Below are 24398 nucleotides of genomic sequence, written 5' to 3'. Positions count from 1 at the left end.
AGCCAAAACATGCTCTCTCAGAACAAGGTTCCTTGTCCTACTTTGATTTGGGGGATAATCATGCTCCAAGTTTTGTAAATACTGTTCCCACAATGCTTTGGGTAATGAAATGTGGGCAAAAACTCATTTTTAGCCTATATTTGTTTATATTTTGGCAAACTGGCACCATTAAATGTATGCCAATTAACCATTACCAGTTACCTGATTGCAATGTACCCATAGTAGTACAGACACTACCATCACTGGATTACTTTGATACTGAAGAAAACCTAAAAACATGATAATTCTCAATTTAAGGAGTGTTTTTTTCCTAGGATTTCTAAGTAAATTCCTGGATGTTTATTTACAATGCACATCAAAGATGATGATATTTTTGAGGAGTGTAAGTGGCACTGAATCTGAAATATGCATCATGTCTGTGTGTTTAGATTTGACTGAGTTTAGCCCCAGTTTGTACCTTACATGAGAGGTAGACCAAGTTATGACTCAAAGAAGGGGTGCGAGTTTTGACACAAAACGCAGCTCACGCCTCACATCTCTCAGTTTGTTTTAGAGATTTTACTCTCAAAACCCGTTTTAATATATGAACTCCGGACAATGTCCAGAGAATCAGGTCTGGACATTGTCCGGAGTTGCCCTTTCACACATGTAGCACACAAGAGGAGATTGTCTGTGTCAAGACACGTTCTCACCTACTGGAAAATACTCCATTTGGTTTAGGTGAGGGATGGCGCCTGGGTAGAGCGTGCAGGAGGCTGGACATGACGCAAAAAACATGCTGCCGTTGTAATTCAGCGATTTTAAACTTTTGACCAGAAATAAAACAACTTTTATTTTACAAGAAAACAAAGGAAGTCCTCTCTCCTATTAGCGCTAGCTTAACAACGGAGCATTCAGGCCCGGTCACAACAATGGCGCTTAGCTGGCCTGCTGCGTTTATCCAACGCCAGTCGCATGATAGAAACTTCATCAACACACCAAGTTGCTCGCTGTGAAGTCACCGGAAAATGACCTGCTGTATTCACACATGGGCTTTATAAGAAAGCGGGGATTATTATAAAACAGTAGTGGTAAATAGAAGAGATTGTTTTCCCCATTTCCTTCTTCTTCCTTCTGTTGAATACCAGCTCTGCCATTCATAAATGCAGAGTGGAGGTTTGGAGCGAATCTGCCTCTAATCGCTTCTCTGTTCTGGCTGCTGTTCAGAAGCTGATTCTCTTTTCAGCTTGGAATATTTGGATAAGCTTGAAAAAACACTAATATCACTACTTGCTGATTATTTGAAATGAGCTTTCACTGTTAGAATTGTACTTCTATCTGAGCGTTTACTGGCTGATAGTCTGTAGCGCTGCAGCAAATTGTCAAGTGACCCTTTGTTGAACTTCATTTGTCATCTGATTTGTCATGTGGGAGATATCTGAGTTTTAACAATGGACTATAGAAATAAAGAGGCTACTGGAGAAGCTGTAAGAAAATGTAAAAACAACAATATCACATGTACGTGTGATGTTGTACGTGTTGTTTATCCACACTGAAAATCTAAGCTCTAACAGACTAATGCTGTGTTTTACGCCAATACTAAAGTGGTTGATGGTGATATTAAATGTCAGCTAAGAGGAAAAAACATTTCAGGAGCCAGGGGAAAAAAAAAACTAACTTTCCCTAACTTTACTTTAGGGAATGTGATATATCCATTTCTCAAAATAAAATCTGCAGATTGGAGGAAGCAGACTCTGTGAGTTTGATAAACATGGAGCAAGCTTCCTGATATCCTTTCGAAAGTAGTTTTTCAAGTAGTGGAACAAAAACCCTTTGATTGATAGAGTAGCAATGAAAAAACTCTAGTCATACTAAAGTGAACATGCTGGAAAATAACAGACTGTTCACAAGAAATATTGCTACATTAATGACTCACCTCCTCCTTGCTTTTGTTTGAACCACCCTTCATAAAATAAAAACCGACGGGTCTTCCTTGATGTTTACAGCCTCAATAAAGTACTCTCCATACATATATATTTAGCACTCGGATTACCCTGCGGTAGGAATGTGCTGGTAGTAAAGAATTTGTAAAAAACATTGTAGCAAGATTTCCAAAAGCAAAAAACATTGGCAGAAACATAAATCTAAAACAAGCAGTCAGGCCTGCTCTAAACCAAACTGCTTATTAAATGTTTTTTATTGTCGCAGAGTCGATGAAGTGTGACCTGACAGAAACTTGGCATGAACTCATGAACTAAAGCATGCACCATAAGCACCAGTTCTTAAGAACATGGTTACACCCTAAAGGTAACACCAGGTTATTTCCTTTGTTCATACCAGTTGGAGTGCAAAGGGCCTTGAGGAAGTGAGAAGTAGTACTTTTCATTAGCAAGTGGAGTCCTAGTGTTATTCTAGACGGAGACTACGTTCAGTTTAAGCGATTCACTTCCCCACGCCGACCCGGAAGACCTCACTCACCGGACTCCTGCATGAGAAGCGCCGAGTTGAAAAGTGCCAGCTTGTGGCGAGGGTTGAGCTCCAGGGCGTGGTTGAAGTTCTTCAGGGCCTCCGACGGCTCCTTCATCTCGATGTAGACGATAGCTAGGTTGTACCAAAGGTCGGCGTTGGTGCGGTCGAGCTCCAAGGCTCGGAGATAGGCGTCTCGGGCCTCTGTGAGCTTGTTCATCTTCAACAGCAGCTCCCCTCTGAGTGAAATCGAATTTAGTAAATTAAAAGCACGAAGCATGGGGAGACAAAGCATGGGAATCAAACCTAACACATAATAGACAGTTTATTGTAAAACCTGTAAAATCTTCAGCCTGTAATTATGCCTATTTTTTCCTGTAGCAATCCATTTCCCCTTCACACCAGAAAGACAAGATAGGTTATGCAAGCAGCATATTTTGACATGCTTGAGTGCAGGTTGTAACGGATGCACCGCAGCACGTATTACTTAGAGAGTTAAAATAATAGATGAGATGCAGTTGACAATATAAAGTATACATAAAGTGTAGTATAAGTATGAAGAGTCTTAAACAAGGAAGAAGGATTTAATTTCCATTCAGGAACTTGTGTGTTATCACCAGTGTGTGGAAAAATCATTTTGTTTTTTCCTTCCTGAAAACTGAAACCTTCAATCTTGGTCTGATCAAGTGTCATCTGCACCCTGGCACCTAAGTAGAGCTGGAATAAAATACTTGCTCTGTGCATTAGATATACAATGTACAATATCTGACTTAATAGTGGCACTTCATGTTCGTTTTAGTAAAAATGAGCATCGTATGTACCAGACTAGTGAGCCAAAACAACAAAAATGTGTCACTGTTTGAACACTAATGTGAGAGTCCAAAGGTAGGAATAATCAGATCAAAATCAGTTTCAGGAAACTTTTAAACAAAAAAATACTGTTAAAAATATTAAATATAAAACACTTTAATGACATCTTAAGTTTCTGTAATCTGGTTTACATGTGGAAAGAATGAATACCTGTTTTGCTTAGAGCGGTGAAATCTTATGAGTACAAAGTTAAAAATCTTGCCTGCTGATGTAAGCTTGTTTGAAGTCTGGTCTCATGCTAATCGCTTGCCGGTAGAGCTGGTCAGCCTCTTCCAGCCGTGATTCATTGGCCCGGATCAGATTGGCCAGGTTTATGTAAACGTTCAGATGGTTAGGGGCCACACGTGTCGCATACTTCTTACCAGGAATAACCTGATGAGCGGTTTACAGAGTGATTAGGAGAAACTGAGAACAACAGAGAAAGTAGTTAAGCTCACAGATGGTAAAGATCTGAGAAATGCCATGAATTTGAAAGGAATGGAAGATCAGCCACAGTACATTTGATAACAAGCTGTCGGTTCATAGTATTATAAAACAGCTCAGAAAAAATGTAACAATTCAATCAGAAGAGACTTCTTAAGGAGCTGCTTAAAGACATTTTAGTTCACACATAAAATGTCTGTTGATAAGATGAGGAGTTGCAGCTGTAGACGTTTTTGGGCGCTGACTCCGTCTGTGCTCAATGCCCCATTTACATCAAATGCCTCATAACTGTAAGCTTCCTGACTATCACCACCCTCGTTTACATGGAGCCTTGGTGGTGATGATTGTGGTGGTTGGATGTTGACATCGGCATCAGCCGCTAAATCGGTAATTGGGATTGATAAAGAAGATGCTGGTACATAAGAAAAGTGCTGACTCTAAATGTATTCAGTTTGGTGAAGTGAACCAGCGGGGAGGAAACTGTCAGATTTTAAATTATTCGATTTAATCTAGACTGGCATGCACCAAAACCCAGAGGCAGAGTCAGCTTTTATATTTTATTAAATTGCAGCGCGTCGTGGGATGTGCCAGAATGTGGTCAAGATCAACAATGACACACAAACGAAAACTAAAAATCACGCTGGAGTTGAACAATTACATGTGAGGACAAAGCCATCTCCCTAAAGACATACCCGCATCCGTGCTTATGCAACACATAGCAAAGGAGCGTTGTGGCGAATTACACAAGCAAAACAGAAATTCTTGTGTGCGTTTGATGTTGGCTGTATCGTGTTTGTTTGAAGGATCAGTGTGTAAGATTTAGTGGCGTCTAACGACCGACTGAATTCCCCTCCCCTAACGGTGGTTGTGAAATTTGTGAAAAAACGCAAAAGACTCTCTCTAGAGCCACTTTTTGGTTTGTCCAATCTGGGCTACTGTAGAAACATGGCAGTGCAACATGGTGGGCTCTGTGGAAGAGGACCCGCTCCCTATGCTGGTATAAAGGTCTCATTCTAAGGTAACGAAAACACAATGATTCTTATTTTCAGGTGATTATACACTAATTAAAACATTCTTATGAATATTATATTCCATTTCCGCCAAGGCTGTAGAGCTAGATGCCACTAAATTCTGCACACTTGACCGTTAAGACTTTGATCACATTGCTCTGGATGTGGACCAGGTGATTAACTCTGCCTCCAAGCTTGACTACTCTAGCATGAATAACAAGTGCATAGAAGGAAGTGGGAAAAATAAATGAATGGAGAGGAGCCAAGTAATGAATGAAGTTGTCATCTTGTTTTAACTTGGCTCCATGCAAACATCTGAGGCCATCTGAGGTGTGACATGGTGAGAGATACCTGTGGCATGAGGGATTTGGCAACTAAGTAGGCATCTTCGGCCTCTTTGGACTTGTTCAAGTTCTTGTAGGTTCTTCCGACATTCATGTGCGCCCCGATGTCGTCTGCGGAAACATTGTACGGAGTGTGAGAGCAGCAAAACAGACCCAAACATGTAATAGAAAACTGAAAACACATGTTTGCCTTAACCGATTATGTCTACTTCAAATATACTTTCACACGTTTCCTCCACTTCGCTTTGTTTACATTACACACATAATGGTACACCTAATCGTGTACTTAAGAAAGAGAACTTTGTTTTTATAGGAGCAAAATGACTCCTTCTGGGAACATGTAAGAAAAGTGTTGAAAGGAGGTCAATCAGGACAAGCAGAACTGATGCGCGATGATTAGCATAGCAGGAAATCCTCATCGGGTTAATGTGTTTTCATTGTTAATCTTGGGGAAACACTCTTGGGTGGTGAGCCGGTAAAAATGTTGATGTTTCAGCGGAGGAGAGGCTTCCTGAAAAAGTGAGCGATGAAGCATAACAGAAACACTGGGGAGAGGCCTGACTTGCTCACGAGCTTAGTGAAGTTTTTTGCAGTTCCATGCAGTTCTTGGGAGTGAAATTCATGGATTCATTAAACAGCAGGCTGACTGTTAACCATGTGTGAAGAGAGATTTTCTGAATGAAGGAAGGTTAAAGGAAAATCTAAAAAAAGCCCACTGGACTTGTAAATGAATGACAAGTCCAGGGGATATGTTACTGTTAAGTAATCCCTGTCATCACTTCTGAGATCCCTGTGAAATCCACTCTTATTGCACATTACTGCAGATGATATTTGGACCACCTTCTTACATGTTCGGTCGCAGTCTTTATTTATTTTGTTTCTGGTTTTTATTTCTTCCTTGGTTTTTTTTGTAATAATTTAGTCTTATTTTAAAATAGTTCTTACTGCTTTATTTGATGTTTTTCTTCTTTTTGTTCCTTTGTGGACCCAAGGAAAAGTAGCGTACTTAACAAAACTATTGGGGATCCCGTGAACAATATACAGTAGACTTTGCTGATTCTGTTTCAAGAATGTAGTTAATTTATTCACCAAGATTCATATAAGGGATCAAAACTTTAACAGGAACACTAAAATATCCCTGAAACTTTCAAGTGATAGTACAATTTCAGGTATCGACTACCTGGCGTCTTTGAACTCTGTAAGCTTCCTCGTGTTTCAGTGAAAACTTCGTCCGTTAATATGACTCAGTTCAACCTTACAAAATGTATTGTGTCAGCACCTCTGACTGTCTCAAAAAAAACAACAACAAGGAAACAGAATAATCATTATGAGCTTAACCAAAATATTCTTTTATAGCATTGTGTTGCAAGGTGTTTCTGTTATTTTGTCCAGCCCCTCTGGGATCACCTAGACTACATGAACTGTATCGTACAAACTGTGTTAGAAAAAGCTGATCCAGAAGACTTCAAGTGGTAACAGCACAAGACAAAAAACAAACAAACATTATTGTGTGAAAGGAAAAACATTAGCACCTTAGCACGCTACTTACATTGTTCTCATTAGCCCGGTTAACTTATCATTTTGACTCATGAGTGTCAAAATATGGTATTTACTGACTGATTTATGTTTCTTACCTGGCTGAACGCGGGTGGCCTGGAGGAAATATCGCAGGGCCTTCGCATAATTGTTTTGGTTCTCTAGAGCATGGCCAACATTATTCCACAATTTGGCGTTGTTCTTGTTGACCTAAGGGGGCAGACAATTTAAGAAACTTGACAATGAGCTTGTTTTGCAGTCGCTAGTAAGTTGAAAGAATGTGCCGCCTTTTAACATTTTGACAGTTACATTTTTAATCACCTTGTGATTAACGATTTGTTCTGACACTGGAAAATGGCCAGGATACACCAGCGAGGTCAGCCAAAACACGAAAGCGACGCTGATTTAATTGTCTTTCCAGCTTACCTTAAGTGCGGAGGTAAACAGAGTGTACTCTGACTCCCAGTCCCAATTCCTGTTGAAAGTTTTCACTGCATGTGTAATTAACAGCACTCCAATCACCAACCAGGAAATCTTCTTCATGTGTCTACAAAGGGAAGTTTAAAGAGTTTCCACTTATATTGATTGGATAACGCAATAAACCAGACTTATTGTTCAAATTTAACATGTCAGAACCTGATAATTTTGTGAGTATTAAAAAGGTGCACTGATAAATCTGCACAAGTAATAAGATTTGCACCTCATTTTGGAAAAAAATCCATGCCAAATTGTAATCACTCTAAATTGAAGCCACTCATAATATTGTAGCAACAATTAACTCAAGTGAAAAATGTGTTCACAATAGAAAGTGTGTGTTCTATTACTCATGTTTCCCTGAGGCACAGGGTTGTGAGTAATTTGTTTTGACTGTTTGGTGTAACAGACCAATTAAAGGCAATAACATCATTTTGAAGGAGTGCTCACCCTTTATGTGAAACAATCTTGAATCCATGTGCAACGAGAACACAGAAGCCCATACTGGGAACGTAAAGCACTCTCTCTGCCACAACAAAGCCCACGGGGAAGAAGAGGTTGGATGCAGGAATAAAAGGCAGGACGATCAAAGAAAGAGCCTGAAGGAGAGAGACAAAAAATAAGACAATATGAGCACCTATAGTTGAACAATCAACGTTGACGATCAGTAATTGATTAATCATTCATTAAAAAAAAAAATAAAAACAAATAAAAAAATCTTCTAAACATGGCTAGTAATTGATGTGATAGCCTGGTTCAATGTATATCAGTGCCTTACCAAATCCCTCAGTGTCCATCATGTCCTTTTCGACCATAAAACAAAGCCTCTGAGTTGTACAGGTAGTCACAGATCCAGATTGACTGTGTGTATAAAAAGGGACAGCCAGCGTGGCATGAAGGGGAACTGACGCTGTTGTGTTATACATCACGCCTCTGAATCCGAACTCTGGCATGCTATGTGAAAGTACCCGCGGGCACGGCATTATGCTGACTTTGTTTGGTTTCAGGTGGCGCAACGTTGGAGATGTACTGGGGCTGTCTTTTAAGACGGTGTCACAATATTTACATTGAGGAATTGTCCTCTTTTACAGTGTAGTGCTCCCATACTATACTATGTTTTTCCCCTTTTCATCTTGCCTCACAATTTCTTGTTTCTCACTGACTGCTTCTTCCTGTGTTGCGCCGGTAGTTTTTCTGAACTGGAAAGGTGAAATACGCCCTCTTGTGGTTTAAAAGTTAATATATGTGAGCCCCGAAAGAAACGGCACAGAAAACATACGTTGTTGGTTACACGGTCAATACATTTTTAATCCGTTAAATTCTTAACGGCAATTAATGATTAATCATTAACATCCCTAATTGTGTAACATCACAATGTCTGTAAAAATGGTGCAGGGTCGGCCAGTATGAAGGCGAATTTAAGGAGTTTTCTTATTATTAGCTGGTGACTGTTGGTCAGACAAAAAAAAAGAACTATGAAGATGTTAACTTTGGCTTTAGGAAATTGCAAGGAACCATTTTTCACTACTGTTTGACATTTTATAGACTAAACAAGTAAAACCATCGATCAATTAATAGAGAAAATCATCAGCAGATAAATGAATAATGACGATAATCGAAAGGTGCCCTATTGCACGACTGTTATCTAAAACAATTTAATGTGCTTCATGCTCCATGTGAGACAGCTGGCAGCCTTGCAATGATGCCAAGTAGATTGATGTGATATGATATGTTATGCAACATATTCCAAAATGCTCTTAGCAAACCAGAGTAAACACCGTAAAGGCCATAATAAAGTTTATTTTTGTTTTGTGTGTTGATTTGTGGTCCTCTGTTCTAAAACTGAAGCTGTGAGGAAGTTTACTGACCTTCATGTAAGAGAGCCACGGACCTGTTGCACAACAGATGCTAATTTGTTTCTGCGTGCCACAGTCACTACTCATTCATTCCTTTAAAGCTAAAGTAAGAGCTTGTGTTTTATCTCTCTTCATCTGTGCAGGTCAAGCAAATGTCACAAGAATTATGTTATTAATGAAAAACTGAATATAAGAACAAAAGGTGGGAACCTGCACTCACGCTACAGTAATAAAATTAGTCACTAGCAAATAATAAGTTGATGGACACATATTTTTGCGGGTTGGTTAGGTGCAGGTATTAAAAAATAACAGATATGACAGATACTGTCATATACTGTATACCCCGGTCAAATGTCAGGAAGGTATGTAAAGGTATAGGAAAAAAAAAAGGGTGAATGAATAATTTACAACCAGTGAAGCTATTCCACCCATTGTAAGTGGAAAGACCTCCAATGTGAGTCTCAGAGTGTAGTCCACAATAAGACAAAAGATTGGATGCTCCTTGTTTGCGAATCCCTTTTTTTTTTTTGACAAGGAAGGAAAAGATACACTAGACTCTTAAATTTGTCTTTTACAGACTTTTGTTAATGGCTTTTTAGACACAAAAATCTCGCTTTTCACATGTTGAGAATGTCAACTCACACCGTAAATCACACACACAAGTCCAGCTCAATGTGCTCTACAAAAAAAGCCTTTAGGACCATAAAACTTCGCCATGATGGATTTTTTGGATTAATTTGCATAATGTTAATAACAGTTATGTGACATCTATTTTTTAGGATTTTTACTCAATCAACACCAAATTTGGTATACTGCTTTGGGGAACTGAGACACACATTCTATTATAAATGAGCAAAATCGGTCAAAAAACATGGCTACCCTCAACCAAAATATCTTCACAAAGGGCGGAGCTGAGAGAATATTGGCCATAACTCATTAACCGTACTATCATTATAAATCTTGGTACATAACTTACATACATAACTCAGTGATTGGGAATAGGGCTACCAAAGCATTTTGAGCCCGAACAATAGGGGGCGCCACAAATGCCGAAAACATATACCTGAAAACCCAGTAAAAAGAATCTTGCCAATTTTTGTGTGCACACCCTGGGGGCAAGTATTAACCAAAATCTGAAGAGCCATATTGATTGGTGTAAGTGGGTGTGGCCTAAAACTCAAGATGCCTTTGAGCAATCCTGATTAAGCTGGATGATGGTCTGCGGGACACGCCCCCCTCAGCCGTCCCTATACTGCAGCCAGCCACCAGGAGGTGATTGAGATGTTTTAGCTTCACTTTTGGGGAGCTGTCATGACGTCCATGTTTATATACAGTCAATGGGCTGTACTGTCTGTGCTGCTGTGTATGCACCATGAACCATTGTGTGGCTATGTGTAAATCTGACCGGCCAAAAAAAAAAAAAAAAAAAAAAAAAAAACAGATATTTGAGGCTGATCGGGGCCAGTCACCGGTCATGGCTGATCAGCTGAAAATCATCTCTTTTCGATAGGTGGCTGATTGATCGGTGCATCTCTACAAACAACAGCTTTATTTTAAATTGGTGGTTATCAAGGACCACAAAACCTCCAAATGCCCCAAAGAGGTGATCTGCATCGTACAAGGGAAGTTGTCTCTCGAGAAAATAGCTGCAATGAGTGTGTGTATGGTAGATTGTATAAGTTCTGATGTTAAAAGACTGTTTAAGTTGACTTAAAATGGATCTACAGTACACCGCTGTTTGGATGTCTGTATTTTGTTTTTGTGTATTTGAAGAGTGTGTGTGTGTGTGTGAGAGAGAGTGAGAGAGACTATATGTAAATTGTGACCATATATCGAAATGCATTTGAATCGTTCACTCACCATGATGACGGTCTTGGCAGAGCTGTGTCTGTAGCACAGGCTGTGGTAAGCTAGCAGGCCCAGAAAAGTGTAGAACACCAGGGTCGCTAGGTTACGGTGGTCGAGAGGTGACTCCACCAAAGGGATGGTGCCCATCGTCCAGTCACAGCACAGCTCAGAGGGATTCAGCAGAAGCCATGCGTTCACAGGAAGCAGATAGTTGAATGTGAGTTGTCTAGCGGGAGTAGGGCTGACTGCTGCCGGGTTATCAAATCTACAAGAGAGGACAGGACACAGATGAGAACAGTAAATCTGACCAGTAAAGCTTGGGCACAATGGGTGGAATAGCTTCACTGGTTGTAAATTATTCATTCACCCTTTTTTTTTTCCTATACCTTTACATACCTTCCTGACATTTCACCGGAGTATACAGTATATGACAGTATCTGTCATATCTGTTATTTTTTAATACCTGCACCTAACCAACCCGCAAAAATATGTGTCCATCAACTTATTATTTGCTAGTGACTAATTTTATTACTGGAATGTGAGTGCAGGTTCCCACCTTTTGTTCTTATATTCAGTTTTTCATTAATAACATAGTTCTTGTGACATTTGCTTAAAACAAGCAGGGTCAAGCAAAAAAAGTGTAAAATTGTTTATTTATATAAAATTTATGAGGAAACTAGGCTAAGGGTGCAGAAAAAAAATGTTAGAAAAGTGATTAAATTTAAATAAAGCTGCATCTAAACAATTAATTAAAATGAACTAAGCAGTCCACACTATCAAAGACTGTTATAATAATCACACTATAAAATGAGCCTCCCTCCTATTTTCTTTGCGTTCCTGCTGACCTGAAAATTTTTTTCCACTGTTTCCTAGTAGATCACATAAGAGTACATACAGGGACACACATCTGGTCTGTGCAATGTATTTGAAAGGGGACCTTAGTCAACAACATGTCATGTAAAGTGAGTGAAACTATAAGAATACATCGATTTGATCCAGTCAGTCATCAGTCTAGGTTCGCGGAGATAAAATAGAGCTTAAACACACAGTGTCAGGAGAGGACGAGTCAGTATGTAAAGATTAGATTTAGGATTTTCACCTTTATATGCCTTTAATATAATCATGCACAGTTGACTCCTCCAAACCATCCAGAATGGCTTTTTACAAAGAACAACTGTAATGTGGTTATGTGGAAAAAATATCAGCTGTGTGAGAGAGGAAAAGCTGACCTACTTTGGTTTTTAAAATAAAGGTAAAGTGCCATACCTAACCAATGACATGCCATGTAATATTCTCTTTATGTATATAGAGAATATTACATGGTAGTATAATGTATTGAGGCCCAGAATTTGATTAAAGATGACCCAATACAACTCAATTAAGAGATGGCTTAGGTAGGAAGAGCATGTAGGCCTACTATCAAATATATTACATCTAATGACTTTTGTTTTGCACAGCTTGAACTGCACTATTTAGATCTCATCTACCTATGTAGATCTCTATAAACAGTACCTAAATATAATATACATTTATATCATACTCAATATTTAATAGTTCTGGAAGGTAACAGTGAGGAGAGACAGCGAAACAGAGTATGATAGAATATAATAAGTAGAGTGTATATTGTGTATTTATGGATGTTTATGTTCAGGGCGTCAGACTGATGTATCTAACTGTTTACATTTTTTTACCCTTTAATCTGGCATAGGATACCCTCATCACTCTCTGCCGTCGTGTTAAAGCTCCCCATAACAACCATAATCCCAAAACACACAAAACACTGGTGTGGAGATGTAATCTCACAACTTTTAGGTTTTTAAGAGTTCTACAGGCAGTAGAGCTAAACCAGTACAGTCTTTCTCTATGCTAATGCTAAATGAAAGGCCATGGTCGCCAAAATAAAAAAGGCTTTAGGAATATGAATGCGCCTAGCAAATCTCATGGAAATCTTCCCATCAAGTAATGAGATACCTTGTGTGTAAAGTTTGCATTTTGATGGAGGAAAGTTCATAGATGGTCCAAAATGGAAAGGGGATATCTTCTAGGGAACATGAATGTATGCGTGTAGTAAATGACACAGCAATCTGCCCGTTAAATGTCGACCAATTGACCGACATTGAAATCCTTAAGCCCTGTTACTATCAGGTTGAAAATTAATTTCACAATAAAAGCAACTGTAATAATGTTATATCATTCATGATCAATGAACACATAACTTCTGGTAGCAAGCTGTGAGAATACTGAATGCTAACCATGCCGCTTCCTCAAACAATTAAGCTTAAAGATTAAATTTCAGATCCCCTCAAACTCAATTTTGTCCCGAAAACAACAATCTCTGGTCATTCTTACACTGTGTAAGCTCTGCAGAGGAACAATGGACTGCTTGGGAAAATGATCAGAGACACTGTGCGGGAGGAAATCTGAACAACAAACTGATGCTGTTGCAAGAGGAATTGAGTGAGCTGAACCTTACAATAAAAGCATGCACCTCAAAAGTGGAAGATTTGGAAACTTCAAGTATCAAAAAGAATATGCGTTCTTCCAAATATCATGGAAGAACACACATCTGTATTGGAAAAGAAATACAAGGCCCCGCTTGCCCAGATTGAAGAATTAAAAGAGAACTCGAAAATCACAGCAGGAAATTTAATTTGCGCATCATTGGTTTACAACAAGGAATAGAGGCAGGTAAACCAACTGCCTTTGTTACCAAACTTTTGTATGAACTGTTTGGGGTAGAGAAACTGGGAGCGCTCCGGCTAGTGAGCATAGCCCACCACAATGGTGGTATATGATCACCTGGCTATACAGCTTCGAGGTGAGATGCACCATCTGGTGTCTGGTAGGAGCGATGTGGAGTAAACTAAATTACCGAGGAATCCGCATCTACCCGGATATGACCACGGATCAGTGGAAACAACAGGCAAAGTTCAAAAACATCAGGGCACTACCCTCAGCCAACCTGAGACATGGCATTCATCCTGCCAAGCTGCCAGTAACTTTCAAGGACAAAACATACTCCGTTATTGTTTCTGGTTCATTATCAGTTCTGGGTAAATCATGCCAGCAACTTACGTCATGAACAGACTTCTTTTGAATGAAATTTTCATTTCAGTTTCTGAGAATAGTACTCCCATCTGGACTTACTACCGTTTATTTATTTATTTTTCTTTCTTTAGTTATTCCCCATCGTTTTCCAATACCAAGGAATGCATCTCGGTAATATATATATGATTTACTACACTGAGCCATAGGATGGTAAACTCAGGGGTTTATTTAAAGAAGCAGAAAGTTTTTTTTCCTCCTTAATTAAGAGTTAAAACTCTGCACAGATGGAGTGGAGTAAGAGGACTCAATATTATAGGTCGACAATTTATCTTTATTTCACTGTCTTGTCACCGCTTCGTTTATGTCGGTGCGTGCGCACATGTGTGCTTTCTGCTATGGTGTGGTTCTCTCCTTTTGTCATCCATCTCTTATTTGACTTGCTATGTATGTATGCAATTGTCATACTTTTAAAAAATTTTTTTTTACAGCATTAATACTGCAAAAGGTTTAAGAGTTATTCATCTAAACATTAGGAGTGTTTTCCCAAAAATTGACCTTCTGAGAGCTTGGGTTTCTCATCATAGACCTAATGGTATCACTCTTTCTGAAACTTTGTTAAACAGTAGTTTTTCTGATGATGAAATCCAAATTGAGGACTATGTTTTGATTAGAATAGATAGGGGCAGTTGAGGGGGAGGTGTGGCAACATATGTCACTTCTAGATTGATGTTACTATTTGTTATTCCTCAAGTTGACCCTGAGTATTGTGAGTGTCTTTTTGTTACGATAGTTTTCATCACAATAAACATTTGGCTATAGGAAATCTCTATAGACCTCCAACTGCACCCTCTGAATCCACTAAATGTATAATGTCTACAATTGGCTCTCTTAATTATCTGTCTTACTTGATTATTTAAGGACTTTTTGTAGGTTGGATTGATCATTCTTCTTCAAATGATAAAAACTTATTCGATAGCAGTTACTGAAACCTCATCATCTCTGTTAGATTTGATATTTGTTTCTCACCCTAATAGGATTATTAAGTCAGGGGTGCTTTCTGATTGTTTTAGTGACCATTCTGTTATTTTTTGTGTTTGGCAGATTAAAATCTCCTGTCTTCCTCCACAATATATAAGTATACGGCAGTGTAAAAACATAAATATCGATCATTTTATTCAAGATCTTATGGAAATAGACTAGGATAAGTTTCAGTTGATAGTTAATGTTGAAGATGAATGGTATTTTCATTTGAATTAATTTATTAAAGTTGTTGATAAACATGCTCCTAGGAAATCAATGGAAAACAAAGTCAAAGGTAGACATGTACCATGGATTGGTTCAGATTTGATGAGTCTTTTTAAACCTAGAGATAAGGCCTGGGCAAAATATTGAATACCTAGGGATACAGCTGACCGGGAAGCATACAAAACTTAAGAAATTTCTGTAAGACTAAAACCAGGAATGCTAAGTCCAACTATTGGAGATAGTCTTCTCAAGATTTTCATAACCCTAAAAAGTTCTGGAACAGGATGAGAAGTATCTTTAGTCCCAGTAAAGGCTCTGTTGTGTAGATTTGTGTTTATGATGATGAAGTTGTCCACGACCCTGCTATTATCTCTGAAGTTTTCAATCGTTCTGCTTTCTTTGTTTGTAGTTCAATCAATCAGATTATTTAACTGTTCAAAAGGGTGTACCGCAGGGATTGATCTTAGGACCTTTACTTTTCTCTTATATATTTATATAATTTATTAATGATCTTCAAAAAATTTGTTCTAATTGTTTTGTTCAATTATATGCAGATGACACAGTTATATACACATCTGATTCTGACATAAGTAAAATTCAAAGCTCTCTGCAATCATAATTTTCTTTTGTTCAAAAATGGTTTTTAAATAACAATCTCATATTAAACAAGCAGAAGTCTTGTAGCATGTTGTTTGGTACTAGTTATAATTCTAATCATTCACCTGCTGAGTTGGCTATGAATTTTACTAATGGTCTACACTCCATTAAATTAGATAAATTTAAATACTTGGGACTCTGGATTGATTCTGAATTTTCTTTTAGGCCTCATATTGATTTTATTAGAAATAAAATAAATGCTAGTTTGTAAATTGTTTTACTCTCCAAGCAAGAAAATGACTTGTCCAACAGCTTTTATTTCCCATTATTGATTATGGTGATATTATATACCAGAATACGTCTAAAACTCATCTACATCCTTTCCTTTAAATGTAGTCTACAATGATATTTGTAGATTTGTCCTGAGGTGTCCTTACTGAACACATCATTGTTTTATGTACGACACACTGAACTGGCTACCACTTCACTCTAGGAGACATTTTCATTGGTTGCTCTTTGTTTTCAAATGTATTTACTTTAAATGATCCTTTATACCTGAAACAGCTCTTAGTTCCATTCAGATCATCATATTCACTAAGACACACTCAACAACCTTTTTTATTGTGCCTAGAATCATTAAAGAAATTGGGAGACATGCTTTTAAGCTTAAAGCACCATCAGACTGGAATAATTTGCCCAACTCACTAAGATCGATTAGCCTACCTCTTTCCATGACTTCTTTGCTTGTTTACCTTAAATCTACTTCTTGATGTTTTTGATTGTATTTACCCTCATTTTAGTTAGTATAAGTAGCCTCAGTACTTTGACATAATGTTATTGGATCTATTCATTTGTTTTATTTCTTGTTCATTCTTTGAACAGATGACACGTGTAACAGATGTAGCGGGTGGGGTTTGGGATGGTGGGGGAGAATTTAAATTTTGAGATAAAATAAAATATACAGTATAGAACTATAACCCATCTAGTGATAGCTCTCCCAGTGATAACATTTTGGGGAAAAAAAGAAAGCACCCTAAAATGTGAATGAAGACAGTCCCGCATTCATGATTATATTTTGACAAAATAGCTACTACTGGCATCCCAACATCCTTAACTCATCATCTATCTATCTTAGGTGTTCAAGGTGAGTACTCATAGCCCGGATCTGTTTGTGACCTGTTCTTATTCAGTAGGTAGTCTAAACTTGTTCTGGAGGACCATTTCTTTGGAAACTAATCACATCCAGGATGTTGATGATCTAAATGTGATGTATTGTTATCTTGTCTTTTGATCAAAGAAATTCCCTCAGACAATCCGGAGACAGCTTTAAGATTATGGCTAGAGGATTAGTAAATCTTGGCCACTTGTCTGGAATTTTATCTTCGAGATCAAATGCCATTATGTTCAATCTGTGTGGAATCCTCTATAGACAATGTCCAACTAGTTTAGACTCAATAAATACTTAATCCAATAGACATATTCACATTTAGCCCTGTGCCCTCTTGGATAACTTTGCATAGTGTTTTCACTGGTCATGTACGTCATCTAAATCTAAATACTGAATTTCTCCTTCTGAATTATTAACTAGGGGGCACAGTATATCAAGGATGGTCATGACTTAGTGGAAAGCATTTGAAGGACAAAAAGATAAACACACACTAGTTTTTCTCTTCTTTCCTTTTAAATTTACTGTCATTTAAGAGGATTACAGGGAATATTTTACAGAGGTTTTTCAGGTTGCTGTGGCTTTGACCTTTGAACCCTTCACAACTGGTTGCTTTTAACATCTGAGATTAAGGAATTAGAGCAACACTTATTTCAGTTACTTTTAATAGCAGCAACTACCACGCAGATGCATTTCAGTATAATTCATAGTCATGCAGAGCACTGTGCTGCAACATCCATCAGCTGCAGGAAGTAAGAATCCATGGGAAGATTTTCTTCTTTAATCTAATAAATAAAGGCATTATGTAAACCATTACATAATCTGAAATAAATTAAAGAACCAGACTAGTATAATGTGTTTACATAATCGCATAATCCATTTACATTCAAATGACTTTGTATTCCACTGCCCTTTAGCATCTACAAATGTCTTTTCCTTTTGCGCAGATAAGATGCAGCTGCTGTGGAGCTACAATTTATTTAAAACCCAACTTAAAGATTTAATTGCAACACACTAAAAACAAACTGAAATAAACAAAATAATCCTATCACACTGTTCAGAGCAACAACAATTGCTTAAAAAAAGGTTTTCATATATTTGATCTGTAAAATAAATTCTAGATATACTAGTAAAAACCCTATGTAATCGACAAACGGAGAAATAGTTTAAGGTCGTAAGACTGAAATACATTTTTAGCAGCATTTTGTTGGCACTGATGAATAAAACCACCTACCTGGTAAAGACAGGAAGCTGGGACTGAATGACTTGGACCCTGATGATGACAAGCAGCAGGGTGCTGATGACGAGGACAATGAGTTTCAGCAGCGTTTGAAGGACGGCGTAGGGGAAACCGTCTTTACCCTGCATGACTTGCCGCAGTGTGTCCAACAGCATTGGCAAGGTAAACTGAGTAGCAACAGCAGAGAAAGACAGAAATGAAAGGTCACAATACTGCATACTCACTCATTCTTGATCCAAAGTCCACTCATTTTCTACATCTGTTAAGACTATTTCAGTGATTTATGTTTGTTTTTTTGTTTTTTTAACAATAAATAAATCCCAGCAGTGTATGCACATCCCAAAACGTTATCAGATGCATCCTACTCTTCAACTTATGTTTAAGACAAACTCTAAAGCAAAAAGCCAGGCAGATACCTGAAACATCACAGGAACAAATTGCGATGTGAAAATGCAAAGTTTAGGTGCCTTACCCCTTGTGCAACAAAAACCTCATGGATGCAGCAGATGCCGACGACAGTGATTCCCTGTTCCTTACACAGTGTTGCTGCAGCCACTAGAATGACTGTCAGAGCGATGGGAGCCCAAACTGAAAAAAAAAAAAAGAATATACATAAATAACAGACAGCCTCTACACAGCCTTTGACTTGGCTTATCCATTACTTACAAATTGGGTGAATTTTCCTAAGTCAAATGACCAAACCCTTTACTTTTGCCTAAATTTGGATGACACACTGGTAAAGCTGGGAAATACCATGTGACCAAGTATTTGCACTCAGGTGGTCATTGATCACCGGTAAAACATCATTTAAACTAGACCAATGTAAGAAGCCATTACAGGGTAAAAATACTGAAAGTCAGGCATTAGCTCCAGTGTTTGCTCTTGTTAGAAGGCTGGATGTTACTCATCACAGAACATTACAAGGAAATGGGATTTATATGGATTAATCTTCTATAAGCCAATCCATCATGTGTTTAAGTGAAACATTACGACTCATTCTGTAAACAGAGACTTTATTGCCATTTGCACATACACAAGGTACATGCACATTGGAATTCTTGTGAGGTTCACTCAGTCGGGTTAAAAAAAGAAAGAATTTTACAATAATTTTAAGTTAGAAAAATGAAAAAAAAGAGTAGTGAGGTCTGAGAGATATTACATTATTTACAACAGCACTCCAACAATTATTTTCAGTGTCTAATGAAGTACTGGATCAGCAGTTGGAAGGAGGTATTGCACACTGGCAAGGTAAGGATATCGCACCACGGAAGAGCAGCATGTTATACTAGGAAATAAATGGGGGTTTTGAATAAATTCAACAAGCAAATTGTTTTTATTTGTGTTGTTGGACAGTTAAATTCTGGTTATAAACCATTTTACTTTGTGAGTTAATGAGAACTACTTGAATAGACCATTAGTTTTGGTCTCCATGAGCCTAGACAATCTCATTAAAGTCCATGTAAAGGATTTCTTTTTGAATACATTATATATGTTAGAAAATAATAATTGCTGAAAACATGTGAAAAGACTGTGAACTATGTAGTACTGAATTGTGAAGTTATAGTGTTAAACTGTTTTTCACCATTTCTGTATTCAGGATTTTTTCAAACTTTCATCAGAGACAACTGGGATTCACTTCAGATAATCCGCTGTTACTGGTGAATAGAGCCATTTTCTGTCAACATTAGCGCTCAAGGAGTTATTTTAAACCCTGCTGAAGCGTCTGTTGACGGGTGGAGCCACCAGAGGCTTAGGCTTCAGCACCGGCTGTGTGGCTGGGAGGGCGGGTAGAGTCAACTGACGTGGCGCCGGCAGTGGCCGACACTGGCCGCTGTCCACGACTTCGGCTTCAGCGCCGGCTTATGGCTGGGAGGTCCCCAGCCAGAGGGAGAGCATTTGCTGGGCAGCAAACACCAAAAAGCATGCCATGAGAGGCTTTTGATGCCACAATGAAGTCGCCAAGGACTTTCCAGCAGAGAACTGAGGAACGTTAAGCGCATTAAACTCTGTTTAAAAAAGACACTTTAACATAATGATGATTGGTGATGGATCGCTTGATAACTAATCATTCAAGTTACATTTTTACTGAAACAAGTCCACATTTACCTACAAGATATGTGCTGAATTACACAGTGGCTCCTGACCTTACTTTATTTTTAAAATATCATCCATGTTGCTTGCCTCACACCTACAAACAAGGCCTATTTTAAATTGTGTATTTCCATACAGGAGTTTGGCATGAGCACTGATAATTCAGAGGCTGTTCAGTCAGCCTGTGCTGTCAACACCTTCAACGGACACCTCTCCGGCGTTTCAGAGCAGAGAATGCTGCTTATTCTTACACGATTTTGAAAACTAATTTTATATACTTGGCAATTTTTATCATCATTCAAATTCGGCTGAGTGGTTAATTATACATTTTTCTGTGATGTGACAAACTCAGAACACATTTACTATTGCTTTACACGGACTTCAAGGATGGAAGAGCTGGTTCAGCCTTCAGGTCATTCAAAGATTCAAAAATATTGAATTTTGAGATCATTCAGAAACAATATCGCTATACAGTATCCACCTGATAGCACTAAGAAATTTATTTTTCGACTGTAAAATGTCCTGCTCAGGACATATCAGGTCACAGGTCACAATAGGAATAACAATTATTTTATATAACACCTAATTTAATGTTAAATAATAAAAAATGATTAAGTTAAAAAAAGAATACCAGCTGAAATATTGTTATCTGATTTCTTTTATATTTTGGTATTGGCCAAAAATATTCATAATTGATTGGGCTGGTGTTGGAATTTTCAAGGGAAGAACTAAATATACACAAGATGAATTAATTTAAAGTTTAACGGCCTTTGCAAGCACCAGTGGCATAGACAGTTACAGAAACACACACACACACACACACACACACACACACACACACACACACACACACACACACACACACACACACACACACACACACACACACACACACAACATGACTCCAGTACATGAAAACCACCAACAAATTACCAACCGCATATGTTGCCATATATATTACCAACCGCAACTTGTATATGTAAGCATATACAGGTTGAACAATGAACATTACAACAATGTAAATGTAATTTTGTGTTATTAAAGTAAAATAAAATTTTGTTTATTGTTACTTCACTTGGATGTTTGAGCTTCACTGTGCAGAACGATGTTTGTACAGAGCTTGACACTTGAAGGCTGTTTATTAATTCATCAGCTGAAGGGGGGAAAGTTTCTCTGTTATCACCTTAAATCTGAGTTAAAGGTGTGTACCCGTGAACATGACTTATGACATCACAACTAGTCTGAAAGCCAATCATGCTCCAGAATGCAACTGCCACGAGTGTGGAAAGTTGAAGCCTCCAGTGCACATAAACTGAGACTCTTCAGTGAACTAGGAGACATCTTGCATCCAGTAGTTTTTACTCTTGAAATGAACAACATTTTTTCACAGATTCTGAATTTTTTCAATCAAGTAGAAGGATTAAATGTGATTATGGGAATTTTTAAAAAAGGAAATTGATGGAAAAACCACATCAGTCATTTTTTTTTTTTTTATCAAAGGCAGAATATGTTATATGTCTTAGAAAATGTCTGGAGAGGATCAATAATTACACCATAAGAGATTCCATGTTTATAAACCAATCAGAGAAGTACCAAATATTTATCAGATCAATGGGGAAAAAACAAATTGTTGGATGGAAAAACTGATGCAGAGCTTCTAAACTCTGACAGGAGCCAGGCATTTGATCGTATCCCAACTCCTGTTGTTGCCACAAGGCTCTTTATTCAAAAAAAAAAAAGCCTTTGACTGTGGACTATTACTAATCTGTAATGAATGAGAATGACTGCGACGTTGCCAAAAACCTTGTAGGTCTGAATCACTGGGATCATACAGACACCAGTGAGAATTTTCAGTTTAGTTTCCTGTCTCTCACTCTCTTCTATGTTTGCAATAATGTCATAACGGAAGGGCAAATAGAAAAAAAGCGCTTACATGACATGAACCTAGTATGTGATGAGGTCACTAGACTTACCGATGGAGTGGTCTGAACCTGTTGATTTGGTGTAGGCCAGGAAAGCAGCCAGGAGGAAGATTGAAGAAAGGAGTTCAGCTCTGCCAACCACACCTGTGACCTGATGATAAAAGAGACAACAGTCTATAGATTTCATAAAATACACTTCTGTATTTCATCTTTTCAATTATAAGTCTCTGAGGTGCAGATGAAATTGTACAATTCTACCAAAAATAAGTCGTGTTCAAATCATATAGATTGAAAAGAGCTTCCTACCAGCACATGACCTCCCTTCCACAGGGGTCAAGAACAACCATGAGTAATACCTCAACTCGTGGGAAGAAAAGTGATACAAGTGTAATAAAAGATTCCACAATATTGCTCATATATCTCAAGTGAAGCAAGACACAGAATAATTGTTCTAGTCTATTTGAGAATATGACACACGTGTCTAAAGTTGGCAGTGACGAGAGTTCACATGTTTAAATCCAGCTGTGAAAACAGGTCCGTTCAAGTAAATCATCTCAGCGGATGGTGAGCAGATATAAGTTTCTTTAAAGCAGCCTGTCTGACAGCAACGTCTGTCATTTGTGTAAATGATGACTGCCCTCATGTGGAAGAAACAACAGTCTCACTTATACCATAACCAAAAGAGTTCTTAGAATAAGATAGAACCTAAAAACTACACAAACTGCTCCAAAAATAGCTCCACGGTAGACTTTACTTAAGCTCTATCTATTCTCATCCCATGAGTGTTTTTTTTGCTTAAGGGCACACTGAGCTCTTAAGGAAAAAAGCCAGCCGGTGTTGGGGCTGGCTTTCTGCTGGTTGCACCTTTCCAGAAATAGGTATTAACATCCAGATTCAAACTAAGTACGTGCATGACCTGATATTTGTCATTTGGTGGCAGAAGAAATAATTCACTGGCTGCGCATTTACCTGCAACTTGTATAAATCACAGCATGGCCTAGAAATCTATAAAACAAGCAAACTATAAGGCCTACACTTCATTTATGAGGTAACCGCACCGGTGCATTATCTCACTTGATAAGGTGATGGAGTTTCTTACGCAGGAGCTAGAAAATATGTATGCCCTGTACTAGATTAACTGTTTTACTTTGATAACATCGACATTGAACAGTAAAGGGCATTGGGCCTGTTCATGAACTCTTTTACAAGTGACTGCATTATCTAAACAAGTGAACAACCTACTTTATGACATCTCTTGTCATGGTGGCCATATGAAGTTAAGTACATTCACACAACATTCATAAAGTCAGAGGAAGACACATTTTAAAAGTAACAAGGAAATCTAAGCGAGGCATCTAAGGAACATACAGATCATATGCTTACAGACAGCCTTTAAATGCCTTGTCACTCCATCAAATCTAATTCAACAGAATGGTAGGAAAACTGACTACACTTAGTTCAAATCACAAATTAGCTCAAATCCTATTTCGTAAATGTCTGACTTTTCATCATCTGACTACAGTGTCTGGGGCTACGTCTGTTCAGTGAGGGCTTTCCCCCCCCCGATGCCATTTCATGTGTATTCCGCATTATTATGTGGAGGACACATAATAATTTGTATTTGAAGAAACTTGGGAGATACTAAAAAAACTGAAGTCTCGATTCAAAAAAAAAGACAGATAACCAAAAAACACACTGAGAAAGACCGGGAGACACACAGGAACTCTTTGTACGTACTTATCATGAAGGGACCTTCAGTGCTTGGAGCATAACTCAAAAACAAATGACCCGTTCAGAGAGAGATTCCAGACAGTGATAACATGAAGGGCATTCGCTGGACTAACTCTAAGGGCTCATTTGTGAGGCAAATTGTTTCCATTCAAGAAGTCTGAGAGACTCTGCATAGATTAAGAGAACACCATGAGGACGACTGGCGCAGTGGTGCATGCTGTGTAACAGTAGCGCTCCACCCCGAGAAACAGAATGTTTTCTTTGTTTTTTTTCCTACACTGGTCAGGGACTGTCTGGTCATCAGTTCAGCTACGTTGAATAGGATGAATTACAAGTCCTAATTGAGGAAGAGGTTTTTCAGACAGAGTCTAAAGAGGATATAAGATCAAGTTCAAATGATTAACGACAAGCAAAAGGTTTTTGGTTTCCGCTGAAGTTCGATAAAGACGTAGTTAATGATTAAGTTATTTTTTTCCCCTCCCTCTTGTTTTCGTTCCTGAGAAAAACGCTATCATGGATGTTATCCGTAATAAATGGCTGTAAAAATGACTGG

At 38.2% G+C, this 24398-nt stretch overlaps 1 protein-coding gene across 1 annotated transcript in view; it reads right to left on the bottom strand.

Annotated features, from left to right (window-relative positions):
• The window catches only part of tmtc3 (transmembrane O-mannosyltransferase targeting cadherins 3), a 30497-nt gene that overhangs the window by 3136 nt on the left and 2963 nt on the right, over positions 1–24398 (bottom strand). The window contains exons 4-13 of the mRNA XM_044357519.1: positions 22166–22265; positions 18574–18689; positions 18096–18268; positions 10819–11071; positions 7553–7701; positions 7055–7175; positions 6727–6838; positions 5100–5203; positions 3518–3687; positions 2458–2684 (exon numbers count right to left, since the gene is read on the bottom strand). Of these exons, the coding sequence (XP_044213454.1) occupies positions 2458–2684; positions 3518–3687; positions 5100–5203; positions 6727–6838; positions 7055–7175; positions 7553–7701; positions 10819–11071; positions 18096–18268; positions 18574–18689; positions 22166–22265 (1525 nt within the window). The remainder of the gene's footprint in view (positions 1–2457; positions 2685–3517; positions 3688–5099; positions 5204–6726; positions 6839–7054; positions 7176–7552; positions 7702–10818; positions 11072–18095; positions 18269–18573; positions 18690–22165; positions 22266–24398) is intronic.

This window comes from Thunnus albacares, chromosome 7, assembly GCF_914725855.1.
Source record: "Thunnus albacares chromosome 7, fThuAlb1.1, whole genome shotgun sequence".
In the NCBI taxonomy this organism is placed as follows: domain Eukaryota; kingdom Metazoa; phylum Chordata; class Actinopteri; order Scombriformes; family Scombridae; genus Thunnus; species Thunnus albacares.
The sequence above is the reverse complement of the archived record's forward strand: the minus strand, read 5'-3'. Positions and strand labels throughout refer to the sequence as shown.